The 19616-nt window shown below is 36.7% G+C and overlaps 1 protein-coding gene, 1 long non-coding RNA gene and 1 pseudogene across 3 annotated transcripts in view; 1 reads left to right on the forward strand and 2 right to left on the reverse strand.

The window, feature by feature from the left end:
- LOC111176742 (uncharacterized) overlaps positions 1-19616 on the forward strand; it is a 172194-nt gene that overhangs the window by 75422 nt on the left and 77156 nt on the right. The window lies entirely within an intron of this gene.
- A2M (alpha-2-macroglobulin) overlaps positions 1-19616 on the reverse strand; it is a 73415-nt gene that overhangs the window by 34950 nt on the left and 18849 nt on the right. Inside the window, exons 1-3 of one of the 2 annotated variants that reach the window (XM_022577520.3) lie at positions 5335-5488; positions 2902-3085; positions 158-317 (exon numbers count right to left, since the gene is read on the reverse strand). In XM_022577520.3, coding sequence (XP_022433228.1) covers positions 158-317; positions 2902-3085; positions 5335-5426 — 436 coding nt within the window. In that variant the 5' untranslated portion in view covers positions 5427-5488. Of the gene's footprint in view, positions 1-157; positions 318-2901; positions 3086-5334; positions 5489-19616 lie in introns of those variants that run through there. The other variant, XM_022577521.3, reaches the window with a different exon arrangement.
- On the reverse strand, positions 334-2895 carry LOC111176741 (non-histone chromosomal protein HMG-14 pseudogene; annotated as a pseudogene).

The raw sequence follows: 19616 nt of genomic DNA on the forward strand, positions 1-19616 counted from the left end.
AACAGAAATATTTTTCATGAGTCCCAGAAACCTGAAGCCAGGCCTATAGGCTAGTAAGACAGACTATAAGGGAACCAGGATTCCTTTGACTGGGGAATACACGGGGGAGGAAGATCTTTCTTTTTTGAAGTTGTCCTGACCATAGGCCTTTTTGTACCTGTCTGCTCTGGTTTGTAGATGGGTTTGTCTGTCTGGACAAAGACCAGACTCTCTTCATTTTTAACCAACACTGTGGTCCGCTTCTTGAATTCTTGCGTTGGTCCTTTCACTTGGATAGTGAGGAACATTACCTCCTCATTGGATGGAGATCTTGGGATCTGAAATATAGGAGAGATCCTGAGAACCCGTTCATCTGCCAAGTTTCTTCCTCCAGTCCCTGTCCCACTTCTCCCTGGGAATCTTGTCCCTTTTACTTAATTTCACTCTCTCATTCTCATCAGGGAAATTCAGCATGGACGGGAATTCACAGACAGAATGACTTCTGTCATTTACAAATGGGAAGACAGAACACAGGATGGAGGAAATTACATCAGTGAGAGAGGTCATAAATGATACTCACATCTCCTTATAGATCAGCCAATACAGGTTTTTAAAAAATGTTTTTGCTTTATTTATTTATTCATTTTTAAATTTTTATTTTATGTTGGAGTAGAGTTTATTAACAATGTTGTGTTAGTTTCGGGTGTATAGCGAGGTGATTCAGTTATACACTTACATGTATCTATTCTTTTTCAAATCCTTTTACCATTGAGGTTATTACAGGATATTGAGCAGAGTTCCCTGTGCTATACAGTAGGTCCTTGTTGGTTATCTATTTTAAATATAGCCGTGTGTACGTGTTGATCCCAAACTCAATCTGTCCTCCTCCCCACCCTTCCCCTGATAACCATGTTTGTCTCCAAGTCTGTGAGTCTGTTTCTGTTTTGTAAATAAGTTCATTTGTATCCATTTGTTTTTAGATTCTGGATATAAGCAATATCATATGATGTTTGTCTTTCTCTGTCTGACTTACTTCACTTAGTATGATAATCTCCAGGTCCATCCAGGTTGCTGCAAATTAGCTAATACAGTTTTTTTTTCTTTCATAATTGAGATGTTTTATTGGTTGTTTTGAGGATCAGTACACAGACATTTCAATTTGTACACAATTCTTAACATACGTACCAAAAATCTAAAAAATCATGTAGTTGTGATTCTTTTCTGAACGGTTATTCCAGTGACCTTCCAGCTTAAAATCTGGAGGCAAATTTTCCTTGACAGGCTATCAAGTACCAATACCTTCAAATATTGATATGCTGTTACATCGTAAGTCCCACGAATTCACAATTTAATATCATGTACACTACATACCCAAACTGTCAATCGTTCACGGCACATTAACAAAGTTACTAGAAGAACTGGACTACCACGACCAAAGATGTTACAGAGTGCACAAAATTCTGACCAGGAGAGCCAAGATCAAGGGGTGAGTGGTTTGCTTTAGGAAATAATTCTACCAAAAACAGCACGGGAAGAGAAGTAATTTAAAGTGTTCAAGGCATTAAATGCACAACTGACTCCAAACTGCCATTTAGTATGCTTTGTATTATAGGATATAAAATATCGCCCCATCTATGGAATGTTAAGCTGGCACCCAAGACAATGCCTGCCACATTCAATATCCCACTATTTTCTGGTTGTACCAAAAAATAAACAACCAGCAAATGATTTCACCTCTTAAAAAAAAGCATTTACACTTAAAAAATGGGATGAGGTAGGATTCCCTCCTTTTTAAAAATGTTTCTAAAGCTACTAAAAAACTTGCATTTACAAAATAGTTGATAAAAATATTCCTCTGTATTGTACAAGAAGGGAGACAGGAACCACTGATAGGACCAAGTGTGTGATATTCATTAGACTTGGCTTCTTTCTCTCCTGCTTCATCAGAGGCTGGGCTCTCCTCGTTTTCAGTTTCTCCGTTTTCTGCAGGTGAGTCTTCTTTAGTCTCTTGGTTAGCCACTTCGGCCTGTTTTCCCTTTGCTCCCCTTTTCCTTTTTGTTTGCACGTTTTTGTCTGAAGATATATCCTTTCCTGCCGCTTTTTTGGCTTCGTTTCCACTTTTTCGGGAGCCGGTTTCGCTGACAGCCTTGCCAGCCTCCTCTTGGGCTCCTCCTTCGCCGCCCCGTCGGCGGAGCTGACCTTCCTCTTGGCCATGGTGGCGGCGGGGCTGGCGCGTGCCGGGGGCCTGCGAGCCGCGCACGCCGAGAGCCTTGGTGAAGCTGGGCTGCCTGGCCACTGCCGGTCCTCCCGCCGCCCGAGCTCGCTAATACAGTTTTGATTCACTTATACACTGAACTTTACCAAACTGATGTTATGTGGTAAAAGAGCTTGGTAGAAGCATCTCTTAATGCTATGAGAAAGGAAACTGCAACATATTATTGGCTGTACGCTGTAAGGATTCTATATATGGGCAACTCTGAAGAGCTATTGGATAGTCACTCATGGTAATTTCTACAAGTTCACTCTTAGAAAGAGTATGGGGTGGTGTGTTCCTGTCAGCCCACTACTGGGGCTTATGTTAAACACTGGCCTAGTTTTCTTTGTTAGTATTTTTTCCATTTTAATTTTCAGGAGAACTCATATTTTCCCTTTGTCTGGTGCATACTGCTTTTCTTTTTTTTCTGGTTAATAGGAATTTTCTCTAATCATTAAGTTGATTTTAATATCTCTATAAATATTGGTCTACCATTATTTATATTGGAAATTCATGCATTGCTGCTTAATTTCTACACTTAGTCGCTACATTTAGATTCCTTCCTGAAGTCCATGCCAGCCTCTCAAAGTCTTATCTTGACTGAATTCTGGTTGCCTATGTTCTCAACCGATAGAAACAAGTATTTTAAGTCAAACAGCCATACTCACAGTGAAGGAGACACAGTGGAATAAGTCTTTCTTTGCCACCACATCAGTAAAGAGGCTTCTGTTCTCTCTGAGGGACTCCAAGGAGGCGCTTACGGTCACCGTCTCATTCAGGTGCCTCAGAAGGAGGCAGCCCTTCTCAGGGGTCCCAGTGTGGAGCAGGGAGGGGACCAGCACCATGTAGTGCCTGGGGATGGGGGAATCCAGTTAGAGGAGAGTGTAGGAAGCGAGGCATTATTACCAGCAGCACTATCTTCCACCGTAATTCTTGTTCCTATGTTATTTCTATGCCAAGAGAAGACATGTTGATAAGCATGAAATTGATCTCTGCCGTTGGAGGGCATGCATGGGAATTACTCCCCTTTCCATCGTCAGTGCCATGTCAGTGAACATTTTACTTGAAGTGAGCCTTTAAGAGGTTAACATTTGCAGGTATACCTCACTTTAAGGAACCCAAATATCAATCTGTGAGCATCTGAATTCAAATATGCTAATTATATATATTTATGCTGTAAATCTATTTTACATTAGGGTTGCTGTAAAAAGCAAGCAAGTTCTCATGTGGAACACTACAGAAACCAATCCACTTACAGAACTTATATATATATATATATATATATATATATATATATATATATATATATAAAACAAGCCTGTAAAAATGGAATGGCAAGTTCTTGCTTTCCACTCTGAGGCTTAAAGAGAGTCCTTAGTTTAAAATCTCAGTGTGTTAAGCAACTAATGAAATCTTAGTGTGTTACCTAACCCTGGATGTTTGCATATTAAATATTTGCTTTTCAACTCAGGGTAGACAAAAATGGTCTACTCAAGAATGGTCTTCTAGAGATTGAATTTGGGGTCCTCATGAACAGAACAGAAACTTTCTCAATACTCTCATATATAATTTTATTGACACTTGAGTTTTCAAACATTTTTGCTCACAGAATTCCTATTTTTAGACACTATGCCCTCCTTACAATTGTTCAAGTAAACATCTATTTTTTTATCACAAGTTTAAACAATAGTAAAATATATTATTTTTGATGAAATTTTAAATTAAAACTTACATTACTTTTTTGTACATCTCCCATCGAATCTTAAATATCATAGTGATAAGATATCCAGTATGATCTATTTAAAAATACACCAAAATGTTCTTTTTGTAATGATCAGAAATTTAGCATCTTTCCCCCTTTTCCTCTGTGAACTTTCATGCCATTTACCACACAGAAGTTTGTCCTAACATTTCTATGCTTCAAAATATTTTATGGATCACTCTTCCTTCTTTGTTTATATATATATATGTGTGTATATACATATATATATGTATATACACACACATGCATATATATATATATACACATATATATGAAATATTATATGTGGGTATATAAATTTAACTTTAACTCTTCTTTTAAATTTAATGTGACCTTAAAGCTGTAAATGTTAAACATTTTCTTCTGGATTGAATTGTTTTCAAAAGTCTTACTAGTATACAACTGATCAAAACAAAATAAATATATTACAAATTATGATTCATATTTATTATATATAAAATCAAAATACTTTTGAAGTACATCTTTAATGAAAATAACGAGTTGTTCTTATGTATCCATGGATGGATATTCCTTATTGCAAGAATTAAGTAAGGTCTAACATTAACTCTGTTGCTGTTTTTCGTTTGTGTAGATATAAGTACCATGAAAAATTGTTCACTTAAAAGTAAATAAATGACAGATGAAACAATTATATCATTTTTACCAGTTCTTGTAACTCCTCCTGCATTACATGCCAAAGATCACCCAGTGCCCTATTATCAAGAATTGCTTCTAATTGTTTATCAGCTGGTATTTCCCTTAGATCTTCCTTCAATTTTGTTGAAACAAAGAATTCGTCGCCACAAGATCTGCAAAAGGATTTTTTCTCCTGTCATTAGAGTCCTTTGCTTTCTCAACATCAACATCGGTATTTCAGATTGCTCCTTTATTTGGCACCCTAGGGATTTTTATACTCCAGGACAGGGTTCCACAGTAACATCTGATTGAGGGAGGTTTGTCTTTCTCTTTTAAAGTGAAAGATAGGAAATTAAGACAGGGGAGGTAAGAAAGGATAAATAGCATGGTCTCAAGCAGATCAATATGAATGTGAGGATCTGAAAATTGATTCCTTTAAAAGAATCACTTTCCAATGCCCTTTAGAAAGTCTTTGTATATCTCCAGAGAATTTAGAGATTCAGAGATTCAGAGATCCAGAGAGTTGGAGAAAAATGGTTAAGAATAAGTGAAGACTGAATAAACCAGATTTGTAAAATCTCATAATTGGAAGACACCTTAAAGATAAGAAGGTGACAGTTCCATAGGGAAGACAAATGAATGATAAGGAGGATTTGAAATAAAGGAAAGGACTCTTCAAGTTTATGCTCTATGTGAAACTCACGGTATTCCAGAGACTGAGGCATCTGTAGGCAGGAAGACCAGAAGAAGGAGAGTAAGACTTGGATGGAGGAGTTTGTTCTTCTTCTCCCCCATGCTGCAGGGAGAAGGGACCAGAGGAGACCAGACTGTATTGTGCCTTTCTCCCTGCAATTGGTCTGGTCCCAAACATTCCTCAGAGCAACTAGGCTTTATGCTGTTCTCTGTGTAAACAGGAAGTTCCACCCACACAAGGTGTCTAAACAAAGTAGAGGTCTTTGAACATTCTCTGAAAGGGTCATTGCTCTCAGGGACTTAATTACAGTCAAGGTTAATTCCTGGTGGGCTAAATAGGATTCCTGGAGGGATAAAATCCACATTCCCATTAGTGTTCACTTTCCCTGGGTTTTACCGTAAAGCAGCTAATCGGCTTTTCAACCCCTTCTCTCTCTTACTCCCTCCTTCCCACTTCCCCATAGTGCCTTGTATGGCTTTCCTCACATCTCTTGCATGAATAGCTGGCAGGGGAAGCTATAATTTAAGCAACACAGGACAGGCTCAAAATAGGTATTTCACTACAAGTCAGTCTGCCTGCAAGCCCTCCATCAGATATGTGTACCTCAAATGTTGAAGCAGTTTCAGAATTCAGCAGTCCTCTATGCAAAAGACATTGGGTTAAAAGAATAGCTTTTTGAGCTTGGGGTTTTTACTGGATTGCAGATAAAGAGCTAGGTTGTGGAAGAATGATGATAGAAATATTTTCCTGTATTAAGGAAGTGAAAAGATGAAAGGAGAAATAGCAGGACCTCAGAAACAAGCTTTGACTTACTGTGCCTAACAAAGATACCAATTGCCTTTACCATCTACTATACAAACACATTTTGTTACTGCCTTCTAAATGTGCAACTCCCCTTCAATCTTTAATCATGTTAACTATTTTATTCATCCATCCATCTGTCCATCCATCCACCCATCCATTCATCCATTCATTCATCCAACTGTTTGATTGTTTTGTACGTGTTTATTGAGCCTAGTTGGTCTAGGAATCATACAAAATCATGGAGATGGATGATCAAATATGAAGAAACAGATTGCACATTCTTGCAGGTGTAAAAGCAGACAAATAAGCAATAAAAATACAGTAGCCAGACATTATTATTGGAGAAGTTCAGGATGCTCTGGGAGCACTGAACAGGGACACACAATGCAAACCTTGGCCTTGGAAAGGAAATCTAAGGTAAAGCAAAATGTAAATCAAGTTCTAGAGTGTAGATGGTGGTTAGCCAGAGGGAAGTAGGAGATGAAAAGTGCATTCTAAGCACATAAGGAATGACATAAACAAAGGCACAGGAGGTAAAAACCATCATGAAATGTTTGGTAAAATGAAAAGTGTTTGGTATGAAGAAAATGCCTGTACACTTAGAAAAGTGGTGAAGCAAGCTTGCTTCAAATAAAAAAGGAACCTGTTGGTACTACTAGGGTATTTGGGGAGTAATCAGTGAAGTGACTTCCCCAGATTTGTTTCTTGGAAAGGTCACATTTACTGAAATTTGGAAGACTGATTGGAAGGAGGTAATCCAGGAGGCAGGGTAGGAGTTGCACAATTATATTGGTGAGAAATGATGATATTTTGAGCTAGGGTGTTCATAATGAGATTGGATAGAGGTTGACAGATTTATATCATATTTAAGAGGTAAAATTATAGTACACAGTGAATACATGAATGTAATGGGTAAAGGAGCATGTGCTTTTCAGTTTTCCTGGTTGGTCACTGAGTGACTTGTGTTGCCTTTAACTGGTCGAGTGAAACACAGGAAACGGTGGGAAGGAGAGCAGAGGGCTGAGGGTTGGGAAGAGAAAGAGTCTAGTTTTAGAAAGCGCTTGTGGGATAGTCCAGTAATATTTGTAGGGAGTTTAACGTTTGCATCTAGAGCTTAAGGCAGTGTGATCTAATAAAAATATAAGGTGAGCCTCCTATGTAATTTTACATTTTTCCAGTAGCCACATTGAAAAACAAAAAGAAACAGATTAAATTAACTTTAATAATATAATTTACTTACCTCAATATTGCCAAAACATTATCATTTCAACATTTAATCAATATAAAAATAGTTAATAAGATACTTTAAATTCTTTTTTCATACTAAGTCTTTGAAATCTGGTGTGAATTCTACACTTACAAATATTAATTTAGACTAGCCACATTTCAAAAGCTCAATAGCCCATGTGGCTACTGGTTATCAGATTAGACATAGCAGGTTTAAAGCAATGTTTTTCAAATTATGGGTCACCATCTATAGTGAGTTGTAATGTCATGATCAGTGAGTCATGACCAAGAGTTTTAAAAATGTAATAGAACACAATAAAATAGAAAACACAGTGTACCAAACAGAATAAGTGAAACTATTGATTTTGGAAATATTCGTTTCAATGTTGTGCAGCAGAAACTTTGGTTGTGTCCTATTACCCCTTCTCCAATTCTGTCTTTAATACTAGAACACCTGAGTTTTCTCTGGGCACAAACTGCCTCACTGAAAACTTTCATTTCCTAGCCTTCTCCTTTAAGGCTGGGCATGGTATACGGCTAAATTCTGGTGATTGACATGTGAGTGCAAGTGATGTATGCAACTTTCAGTTCATGATTTAAAAAGGAAGGGCTAGGTTCTGTGCCTCCCTTTGCTTCCTACCACTGGCTGGAATGTGGACATGTGGGCGGTTGTCCGATCTTCCATTGTAGGTAATAAGATGGAAGCCACGTGTCAAGGGAGGCAGAACAACAAGCAAGACATAGCCTGAAGAGGGAGGAGATATGGGGATGTATGTATACGTAGAGCTGATTCACTTTGTTATACAGCAGCAACTAACACACCATTGTAAATCAACTATACTCCAACAAAGATGTTAAAAAAAAAAAAAGAAAAAAGGAGGCATAGACTGAATCCCTGAATCATCCAAAGGCCATTTTAGCTTGGACTTTCATGTAAGAGAAAAACACTTTCTCTTATTTAAAAGCCTTTGCATTTTGAGATATCTTTGTTCGAGCAGTAAAACTTGTATCCTAACTAATATAATTTCTCTTTCTTTATTACTATCTCTATCATTTCTATCTTTAACTATGAGTGTTCTGAGTCACAATGTAAAGGTTACATTGTGAAAATGTGATTTCAGTGTTACATTGCAAACTGTCTGATGAAAATATACAAAATTCTTATTGTAGGTTAAAGTTAAAGCAATCTGAACACCATCAGTTTACTGAGATCTGGCCTATTTGTACAGATTAGAGATTTATCAGCTTATAGGGAGAGCTGATGCCATGGAAATAGATAATATGGGATGAAAATGGAAAATAGTCCAGGACAGAGCTAGGCAAGGGCACCCAGATGTAACCCGAATGGCTAGACAGAGAGAGAGAAACACAGGAGAGTGTGGGATCTCTGAGTCCCAAAGAAGGGACATTTTAAGAAAATAGTCAAGAGAAGGTTTTTACTAGTCAGAGTGATTGGGGCTTTATGCCAACACATCAATGTTAATAGCATACAAAATTGAAAAAAATCATTTCAAAGGTTTGCATCATTTTATAATACATTGATTCAAAACATAACAGAAATTAAATGGATTTTAAGAAACTAGAAATAACTAAACACTTATTTGCAAGGTTAATTACTTCAAGAAATAATTAATAGCATTCATTTGGTGCCTTATCAAAAATTACAAAGAGCATCTGTAAAGATTATTGCTGAATCCCTGGCTATTTGTGTCAAATGCCACTCACTGTGAAATCAAATAATAGATCGAATGATCTTTTTTTTTTTTTTGCTGAATTGAGGGACAAGGAGAATATGGGGACCCAGCTTTAAGGGTCTGTGTGGAGCAGAGCCTGACTTCAGCTCAAGGGGGAGTGAGAGGGAGGTTTCTGAGTTTATGTGAAGGGAAAGAGAATGATAGGGCAGTACTCAGCAGAGATGTCGGGCTGAGAGGGAGGTTTCTTTAAGAGGAGAGAGACTTGAACAAGTTTAAATGAAATGTTGCTTCTGTAAATGCTGACGATCAAATAAAAGGGAGAGGTTGAACACTGTGAGTGAGAAGTGATAGTCCCAAGAGAGAGAACTTTGAGGTTGCGTGAGGTGGACATATTAAGTAAGTGGATGGCGGAATTATCCTCAGGAGAAGCGACACCACTTCAGTATAATCGCAGATAAAGAGGAACGTTTTATCTAAAATGCTCCCATCACGAAGACAGAGCTTTCTCTTCTTGGGAAGACAGAAAATGAGCTTGAGGGGGGAAAAAATGACTGGATCAGTTGTCAGGGTACCTGAGCCCTAGTTCTGACTCATTATAAGGTCCTGGGTAACTCATTTAACTGCTCTGAGCCTCAGCTTCCTCACAGATAAATATGGGGTTAATAATATCTGTCCTGTCAGCTCCAAGGGGTACTTTTATACAAGATGCTATATGGAACCGTTTTTAAAACTGTGAACCTTACTGTACCTGTCAGAATTAATATTTATATTTTGAATCTTAATGACTGAGAAAGAGGTCTATTTCATCTGTCTGCTGTGGGCTTTGATATAGGGCAGCATCCAAATAAAGAAAGTTAGGCTACCTGAATACCAAGTCCTTGACAGAAATGACGGCACACAACTTGGACAAGTTCTGCACAGTTTCGAGGCATTTAGCAAATAATTACTGTTAGAAAGCTGAGGTAAAGGGTTAAGAGAAAAAAGAAGGTAAGGGAAAGAAGGAAGGCAGTTTATGGTAAAGAAAGTAAGGGAGCAAAATGCAGGAAATAGCCATTTAAATAGAACAAGGAGAATCATTTGGGAATTGAGAAAAAAGATTAGGAGGTATTGGGCCTTAACAAAAATAAACAGAAAAAAATGTTTCCCCTGTATTGCTGTAGTGCTTGCTGGGGACTGAATGTAGTTTCTCTAATGGCACCACTGGTTACACATACGCTACCCGTAGTTCCTAATAAGTGATAATGAAGGACATTTCAGCTGGTTACGTATTATATTAACCGCTTTCAAAAATCAGAAAGCTCAGTTACTGGAATACCACATTCGCTCTATCAGACAGTATACTTGCTTTACCTTTCCGTAAATATCTAGGGCAAACTTGGAGTTAGGGCAACGTGTATCTACAGAGATGTTCTCAAAGATCAGAGTGTTTCTCATTTGTGCTATCTCAATGCTCCTTTCTAATTTTTAATGAGAAAAAATATTTGAATGTACAACGATAAAAAGCATAACAAATCCTCAGATCGTTTCTAAACAATGTACTTGCCATAGTTTCTCAAAATTATCAAAATTTTAGTGTGTTATCTTTTAAATTGTTCTTTATCTTGTTTTGTTTTTTTTAATTTATTTAAATTTATTATTTTTTAAGATTGATCTGATGACTCTCAAGCTTTATTTATCTATTTTGGCCATGCTGTGCAGCATGCAGGATCTTAGTTCCCTTAGTTCCCCTGACCAGGGCTCGAACCTGTGCCCCCTACAATGGAAGCGTGGTCTTAACCACTGGACCACCAGGGAAGTCCCTAGCATGTTATCTTTTAAATTAAACTCCACTTGTTCCTTTAAGTTTCTAAAGAGTACTGATATTCACAAATCTCATCTTTTTTACTAGACGCTACATTGTGATGCAGAGGAATTAGTGCCCGAATTAAAACAATTTATTACAAACAATAGAATTCAATGTCTGTCCTTACATATACATACTTTGGGGCATGTAGAAGTATTTTTGTATGATGAACCTGTGCTGTAAATTTGCTATGTCAAAGAGTATACACATTTAAAACTTTTATAGTACTGTTACATCCCCTTTCTGAAATGAATCTGCCAGAAATAGAGACACAGACGTAGAGAACAAACATATGGGCACCAAGGGGGGAAAGGGGGAGTGGGATGAATTGGGAGCTTGAGATTGACATATATACACTAATATGTATAAAATAGGTAGCTAATGAAAACCTGCTGTATAGCACAGGGAACTCTACTTAATGCTCTGTGGTGACTTAAATGAGAAGGAAATCCAAAAAAGAGGGGATATATGTATACATAGAGCTGATTCACTTTGCAGTACAGCAGAAACTACCACAACATTGTAAAGCAACTATACCCCAATAAACAAATAAAATAAAATAAAATAACTCTGCCAATTATCTTCTACCAGCAATGTCTACAACTGCATTTTTCCCATGCCTTTAAAAAATTTCCCAATCTGATAGGAAGGAGTGCGTGACATATATTTTTCTTTTTCAAGTTTATGATTACTAGTGATGTATTATATCACTGTTACTTGTAGGAACTCTGTTGCTTATATTTTAACTTTGTCTTGGGGCTTTATTTTCTGATTAGGAAGTCCTTTTGTACCCCCAAATTGTAAAACTATGCTACATGTTTTTCCTAATTTAAATATTTGTGCTTCGTATTTTTATCTCTAACTCTATACAGTTTATTTTTGAATATGAGACTAGGTAGGGAATATGTTTCAGGGTGAGTTTTCCTTTAGTGAATGGAAAATGTGTGTGTGAGTGCACACACGCATAGGGTTGTTTCATGACTCTTTACTTTATGAATCCACTTTGTTCTCTGTGACTCTCATGTTTACCCTGGAACTTTTCAGTGTCAGAACTTTTGTTTTAGAGAGTTATATTTAGTCTGGGAGCGAACAATAGAATCAGATTTTAATAGGAAAAGATAAAATTATTTGTCAAGTTTTATTTAATTACTTAGATGATAATGATGATACGGACAACAACAGTAATGATAGCTCGTAATTACATAGTGCTTACTATTTATATGACTGTGCTGAGTAATGTTCTAAGAGCTTTAGATGCTCTAATTTATTTGATTTTTGTTATGCCCAAATGTTATTGAATCGCAGGTTCTTAAAATAACACACAATTTCTAGTAATATAAAATTTTGTAAGAAAAATTATGGAATATATTTTGTAAGATACTATTAAAGCTGTTAAGTTTTAAATGGTATTGCTTTTTAAATTCATGTGTTTTCATAGCAAGTTATAAACACACGATCTCCTATTACTTCATTTGAAATAACCAAATATAATATGAGGTAAAATTGTTATTTATGAAGCAAAGTGTATGAAATCAGGGAGTGTGATACCTCTAGCTTTGTTCTTTTTTCTCGGGATTGCTCTAGCTAGTCTGGGTCTTTTGTGGTTCCATATAAATTTTAGAATTTTTTTGTTCTATTTCTGTGAAAAATGTTCTTGTGATTTTGATAAGGATTGCACTGGATCTGCAGGTTGCTTTAGATAATATGGACATTTTAACAATATTAATTCTTCCAATCCACGAGCATGGAATATCTTTGCATTTCTTTGTGTCTTCTTTAATTTCTTTTATCAAAGTTTTCAGTTTACAGGTCTTTCACCTCCTTGATTTAATTTATTACTAGGTATTTTATTCTTTTTGTTGCAATTGTAAATGGGATTGTTTTCTTAGCTTTCTGGCTCATTCCTGCTAGCTCATTGTTATCATGTAGATATGCAACAGATTTTTGTATGTTGATTTTGTACTCTGCAACTTTACTGTATTTATTATTTCTAATAGCTTTTTTTGGTGGAATCTTCAGGATTTTCTGTATATAAAATCATGTCATCCTTAAATAGTGATAGTTTTATTCTTCCTTTCCAATTTGGATGCCTTTATTTCTTTTTCTTGCCTAATTGCTCTGGCTAGGACTTCCAGTACTATGTTCCATAAGAGTGGCAAAGAGTCTTATAGTGTTCAAGGAGCAGGGTGTGATCAGCTGGTGGGCATTCTTCTGATTGGTTGGTGGTGAGGTAATTGGGAGTCAACATCATCAACCTCTGGTTCCAATCAGTCTGGAGTCTACGTGCTTTGTGGGCAGCACACAGTCCCTTAACTTCTTTCACCCGGTGGGGGTTTCAGTATCTGCAAAACAGCTCAAAGGACATGACTCAGAATATTATCTATAGTCCTTGAGGAAGAACTGAAAGTCCTTGACTTTGTTTAATGGCTAAAGTATTATTATTTTGTCTTGCTTGACTGTTTTCCTTTCTGCACTTTCTTATTTCTCTGATTAGATTTATTCTTTTTTTTTTTTCTTTTGCAGTACGTGGGCCTCTCACTGTTGTGGCCTCTCCCATTGCGGAGCACAGGCTCTGGACGTGCAGGCTCAGTGGCCATGGCTCACGGGCCCAGCCGCTCTGCGGCATGTGGGATCTTCCCGGACCGGGGCACGAACCCGTGTCCCCTGCATCGGCAGGCAGACTGTCAACCACTGCGCCACCAGGGAAGCCCACCTCTGCGTTTTTTGATTAGTATTTGCATGAAACTTCTTTGTCCACCCCTTAACTTTTAGCCTTTGTATGTCCTTGAATCTAAAGTGAGTCTTTTGTAGACAGTATACAGTTGGGTTTTGTTTTTTAATCCTTTCAACCGCTCTATGACTTTTGACTGAAGAGTTTAGTCCATTTACATATAGAGTAGTTACTGATAGGTAAGGACTTACTATTGCCATTTTGTTTATTCTTGTCTATTTCGTATTTCTCTTGTTCCTCTCTTGTTGTCTTTCTTTGTGGTTTGATGATTTCTTGTGGTGGAATACTTTGATTCATTTCTCTTTATCTTTTTATATACCTACGGTAATGTTTTTGTTTTTGTTGTTACTGTGAGGCTTGCATTAAGTGTTTTATAGGTATAGCAGTCTGTTTTAAGATAATTAACAACTTAACTGCAATCACGTAGTCTACACTTTAATCCCACTTACATGTTATGTAATTCATGTCAGATTTTACTTTTTTCTATATTGTGTTTCCATTAAGAAATCTGTGGTTATAGCTATTCCGCTACAATAGTTATGCTTTTAATATATATACTAGCATTAAAAGTGATTTATGTGCCACCATTACAGTATTACAATATTCTCTATTTGTCTTTATACATACCTTTAGTGATGAAATTTGTACTTTCATATGTTTTTATGTTGCTGTTGAGCACCTTTGTGTTTCAACTTGTAGAACTGCCTTTAGTAGTATAAAGTGGATCTAGTGATGATGAACTCCTTCAGGTTTTTGTTGTTTTTTTTTTCCCCAGTCTGGGAAAGTCTTTATTTCTCCTTTATTCTTAAATGACAGTTTTGCTAGGTAAAGTATTCTTGGCATTTTTTTTCCTTCAATACTTTGAATATGTCACCCTCCTCTCTACTGGTCTCCAAGGTTTCTGCTGAGAAATATGACGATAGTCTTATGGGTACCCCCAGGTATGTGACAAGTTGCTTTTTCCTTGCTGCTTTCAAGACTCACTCTTTGTCTTTGACTTTTGATGATTTAATTATAATGTGTGTCTATGTAGACCTCTTTGAATTCAACCCGTTGGGAATTTGGGGGTTTCATGAATCTGGATGTTCTTTTATCTCCCTAGATTGGGGAAATTTTCTGTTATTATTTCTTAAATGCCCCTTTATCTTTCTCTTCTCCTGGGATTCTCATCATGTGTATATTGTTCTACTTCAGGAGATGCCATAACTCACATAGGCTTCCTTCACTCTTTTCTATTCTTTTTCTCTTTTTGTTCCTCTAACTAGGTAATTTCAAATGACTTGTCTTTGAGTTTGCTGATTCTTTCTTTTGCTTGATTGATTTTACCTTTGAAAGTCTCTTAAATTTTCAGTTCAGTCATTATATTCTTCAACTCCACGATTTCTGTTTGGTTCTTTTTTAATCGTTTCTGTTTCTTTATTGAGTTTCTTATTTTGTTCATGTTTTGTTTTCCTAATTTCATTTAGATATCTATCCATGTTCTTTTGTAGCTAATTGAGTTTGTTTAAGAAGATTATTTCAAATTCTTTGTCAAGCAATTCATGAATTTCCTTTTTTTTTTTTTTTTTTTTTTGTGGTACGCGGGCCTCTCACTGTTGTGGCCTCTCCCATTGCAGAGCACAGGCTCCGGATGCGCATGGCTCACGGGCCCAGCCGCTCCGCGGCATGTGGGATCTTCCCGGACCAGGGCACGAACCTGTGTCCCCTGCATCGGCAGGCGGACTCTCAACCACTGCGCCACCAGGGAAGCCCCATGAATTTCCATTTTTTAAGGATTGGTTACTGGACCTTTATTTGTTTCCCTTAGTAGTGTCATGTTTGTCTGATTCTTTGTGATCCTTGAAGACTTGAATTTGTGTCTCTGCATTTGAATGAGCAGTCACCTCTTCCAGTCTTTACAGACTAGTTTTAGCAGGTGAAGACCTTCTCCTACCTGGTTCCTGGACTGATGGGACTATCACTGAGGTCATGGTCAAGTGGGCTGGAGGCAGGTCTCAGGGATGCTTTGGATCTTCAGTTGACTCCAGGGTCACCAGACCTGTTACCATGGGGCACAGACAGATGTTGCTCCTCCAGAGTCCCTGGATGGACAGGAGTGCCTTCGGGGCTCTGGTTGAGTGGGGCTGAATCTGGGTCACAGGGATGCTACCAGTTTCAGTCAGGTCCATGGTAGGTAGGCCTGCTACTGGAGTCATAGTTGGGCATAGTTCATTCTGGGACACGTGGGTCTGGTAGCAGGACCATGGACAAGCAAGACTGGAGCTGAATCCACAGGGAGATAGGGCTACTACCAGATTACAGCCAGGTCCATGGTCAGTGGGTCTGCTCCCAGGGTATGAGCCTGCCTTCTCAAGGCAGCTTTCCTCAGTCTTTGGCTCCACTGGGGTGCTACAACTTTCTACCTGGATTCCAAAGCTCCCCCAAAGACATTTTCATTTGTGCACGGTTTTCAGATTGGTATTTCTGTGGGAGGATAAGGGCTGGGGACTTCCTGTTCTGCCATCTTGCTAATGCACTCACATATTTTATTTTTTATTAGAAAGTTAAAAAATGTTAATTTTTATTGGATGAAATAAGTTGATGATTTTTTGTTATTGGTATAAATATTTTATGATATAATTTTATAAATGGAGCTTAAATGACCTGATTAAATCTGCTGCGCTATCATGCATAAAGCACATCTTAATACATTGACTACATTTCTAGTTTCAGGTTCTCTCTTGCTTGTGAATTAATTGGAGTTAAGAATCTTCCTAAATTCTTTACACTTTTCTTTAAAATTTATAGTTATTTCCTCTAGGTCTAATAAATGGTATTTTAAAATATTAATTTCCTTTGAGTATTTCCAACAACTTCAACCCAATTTTTATGTAAAAACTGAGATATTTTTCATATTTATACTCTATCAGTTTGTGTAATTTATCACTAAAATTTGTAATTGTAGTAATGCAGATTTGGCAATAAACCACAATGATTCTGAGTAAGCATGTAAACTTGACTGTTAAGAGCAAAACTGTGAGGTTTTGAGAGATTATTATTTGCCACAAGCCTCTAACATTTCACTGGTTTTGTTTTCTGAAATGAAGAATGTTATTTCATCTGGTGAGTCTCTTAAGTGAAGACTAAAGTTTTTACTATAATTCATTTAAATGTTATGTAAACATGATATTCCATTGAAACTTTATTTCAGAGGAGTAACAAGTGTTAAGATTTTATGTTTAGAACAAAATTTACTCTATGAAGCAGCTTTTCATGTGACATAGGACCTTTTGAGGGGAAAATTTGAGTTTTGTCTGCTGTTTCTCCTGTGGCTCATCTTTGTATTAAGCTGGTCTTAACATAGACTCCTTAATTTTTACAGAAGAATGCATAATTTACCACAAAAATTCTTATAATTCGTTAAGAATGCAATTAATTTCTAAGTCAAGAGACAGTTATTCTTCCACCGGTTTTCTTTGGCAGAAGCTGGGGTGGAGTGTTTGGAGTCAGAAGATATTTCATCCTTTCAGTTACACTTTTAAAGGATGTTGAATCTATTCACTTCCCTATATATTTATGATCTAACTTTTATGAAACCAAACCACTGGAAAACTACACACCTGGACTATATTATCTTGGCTTGTTAACAGAATTTCATTAGGTGGCTTGCTATTTAATGTTATCAACTAGTCATAACCTCTTTTTTCTTTCTCTTTCTTTTTTTCCTCTCTTATTTCATCAGAAGATGGTTGCAAAAAACAATAATATTTAGTTCTTAAAACCTACACAGTCTGACTCATCATAGACATTTAATAACAATAAATATTTATTAAATGAAGAACCATATTAAATTTAATTCTTAAATTGATGCTAAATATAGATTGTTGTTGAAGGCATTATTCATCATCACTAGTTGATGATAAGTTTATGAATTCATTCAGCAAACATTATATTGATAAATTCTGTTGGTGATAATGTAAGCGCAAATAAACAGTCACTATTTAAGAAAAGAATTGGAGAGAAGAAAGTAACTTTTCATTTTTTCACGTTTTTCAAATATTTCTCTGATTATAAAAATAATGCACATGTAAAAATATAGGCATGAAGAAAATAGAAAACAACACATGATCCTCCACTCCATATATTTCCAGTCTATAGGTATTATTGTATATAATAATATATATGAAGAGGCAGTTGTAAATTTTCCTTTTCCTTTTTTTTTACCATTTTGACCTTTTTAAAATGTACACTTCATTAGTATTAAATACATTCAGTTGCTGTGAAACGGATTTCCAGAACTTTTTATCTTGAAATTTAGAGCCTATACTCATTAAACAACCTGCTTATTTCATTTAGCATAATGTCCTCAAGATTCATCCAGGTTGTAAATGTGACAGGATTTCCTTTTTAAGACTGAATAATATTCCATTGTGTGTTTATACCACATTTTGTTTATCCGTTCATCCATCAGTGGATATTTACATTGCCTCCACCTTTTGGCTATTGTGAATAATGCTACCATGAACATAGGTGTACAAACATCCCTTTGAGACCTCACTTTTAGTTTTTCTGGATATATTCCCAGAAGTGAGTTTGCCCCATCATATGGTAGTTCTAGTTTTAATTTTTTGAGTTCTCATAGTATGTTTCATAGTGGTTGCACTGTTTTACAATCCCACTTACAGTGCACAGAGTTCTGATTTCTCCATATCCTGGGTTTTTTTTTTTTTTATTGTAACCATCCTAATGGATATAACCACAATAATAATAATATCTTATTGTGGTTTTAATTTAGATTTATTTGATGATTAGTGATGCTGAATATCTTTTCATATGCTTATTGGCTATCTGTATATCATCTTTGGAAAAATGCCTATTCATGTCTTTTGCTCATTTTTAAAAAATCCAGGTATTTGATTTTTTGTTGTTGAGTTGTAGAAGTTCTTTATATACTATGGATATTAACCCCTTATCAAATATATGATTTGCAAATATTTTCTCTCATTCCATAGGTTGCCTTTTCACTCTGTCAATTGTGTTTTTTGATCTATGGAAGTTTTTAAGTTTGATGTAGCTTCCAGTTATCTCTTTCTGCTTTTGCTGCCTGTGCTTTTGGTGTCATAGTCAAGAAATCATTGCCACATCCAATGTCATGAAGATTTTCCCTTGTGTTTTCTTCTGGGAGTTTTATAGGTTTAGGTCTTACATGTATGTCTTTAATCGTTTTGAGTTAATTTTTGTATGTGGTGTAAGATAAGGGTCCATCTTCATTCTTTTGCATATGGATATCCACTTTTCCCAACACCATTTATTGAAGAGACTGTCCTTTCACCATTGAGTGGTCTTAGCACTCTTGTTGAAGATCATTTCATCATATACATGAGGGTTTGTTTCTGGGCTCTCTGTTCTCTTCCATTGATCTATTTGTCTGTCTTTATGCCAGTACCACACTGTTTTGGTTACTGTAGCTTTGTAATGTTTTGAAACCAAGAAGGGAAAACCCTCCAGCTTTATTCTTTTTCAAAATTGTTTGGCTATTCAGGGTCCCTCAAGTTTCCACATGAATTTGTTTGTTTTTTTGTTTTTTTTTGTGGTACGCGGGCCTCTCACCATTGTGGCCTCTCCCGTTGTGGAGCACAGGCTCCGGACGCGCAGGCTCAGCGGCCACAGCTCACGGGCCCAGCTGCTCCGCGGCATGTGGGATCTTCCCAGACCGGGGCACGAACCCATGTCCCCTGCATTGGCAGGCAGACTCTCAACCACTGCGCCACCAGGGAAGCCCCGCATGTATTTTAGGATGGATTTTCTTTCAAAAGTGTGATTTTACTACACCATACATTTTGCTCTGCAATTTTTCCATTAAAACATATATGGGAGATACTTCCCATGTCAGCATAAATATCTATATTAAGAGAGGTATATTCTTTTGAATAATTACCTTATATATACATATTATAATAAATCAATATCATATAGATAAACTGTCAGTCTTCTGTTTTCTAGTTATTGCATC

Source organism: Delphinapterus leucas, chromosome 11 (assembly GCF_059928025.1).
Source record: "Delphinapterus leucas isolate spDelLeu-1000000601 "Yukka" chromosome 11, BTC_Dleu_Yukka2, whole genome shotgun sequence".
NCBI classification, from domain to species: Eukaryota; Metazoa; Chordata; class Mammalia; order Artiodactyla; family Monodontidae; genus Delphinapterus; species Delphinapterus leucas.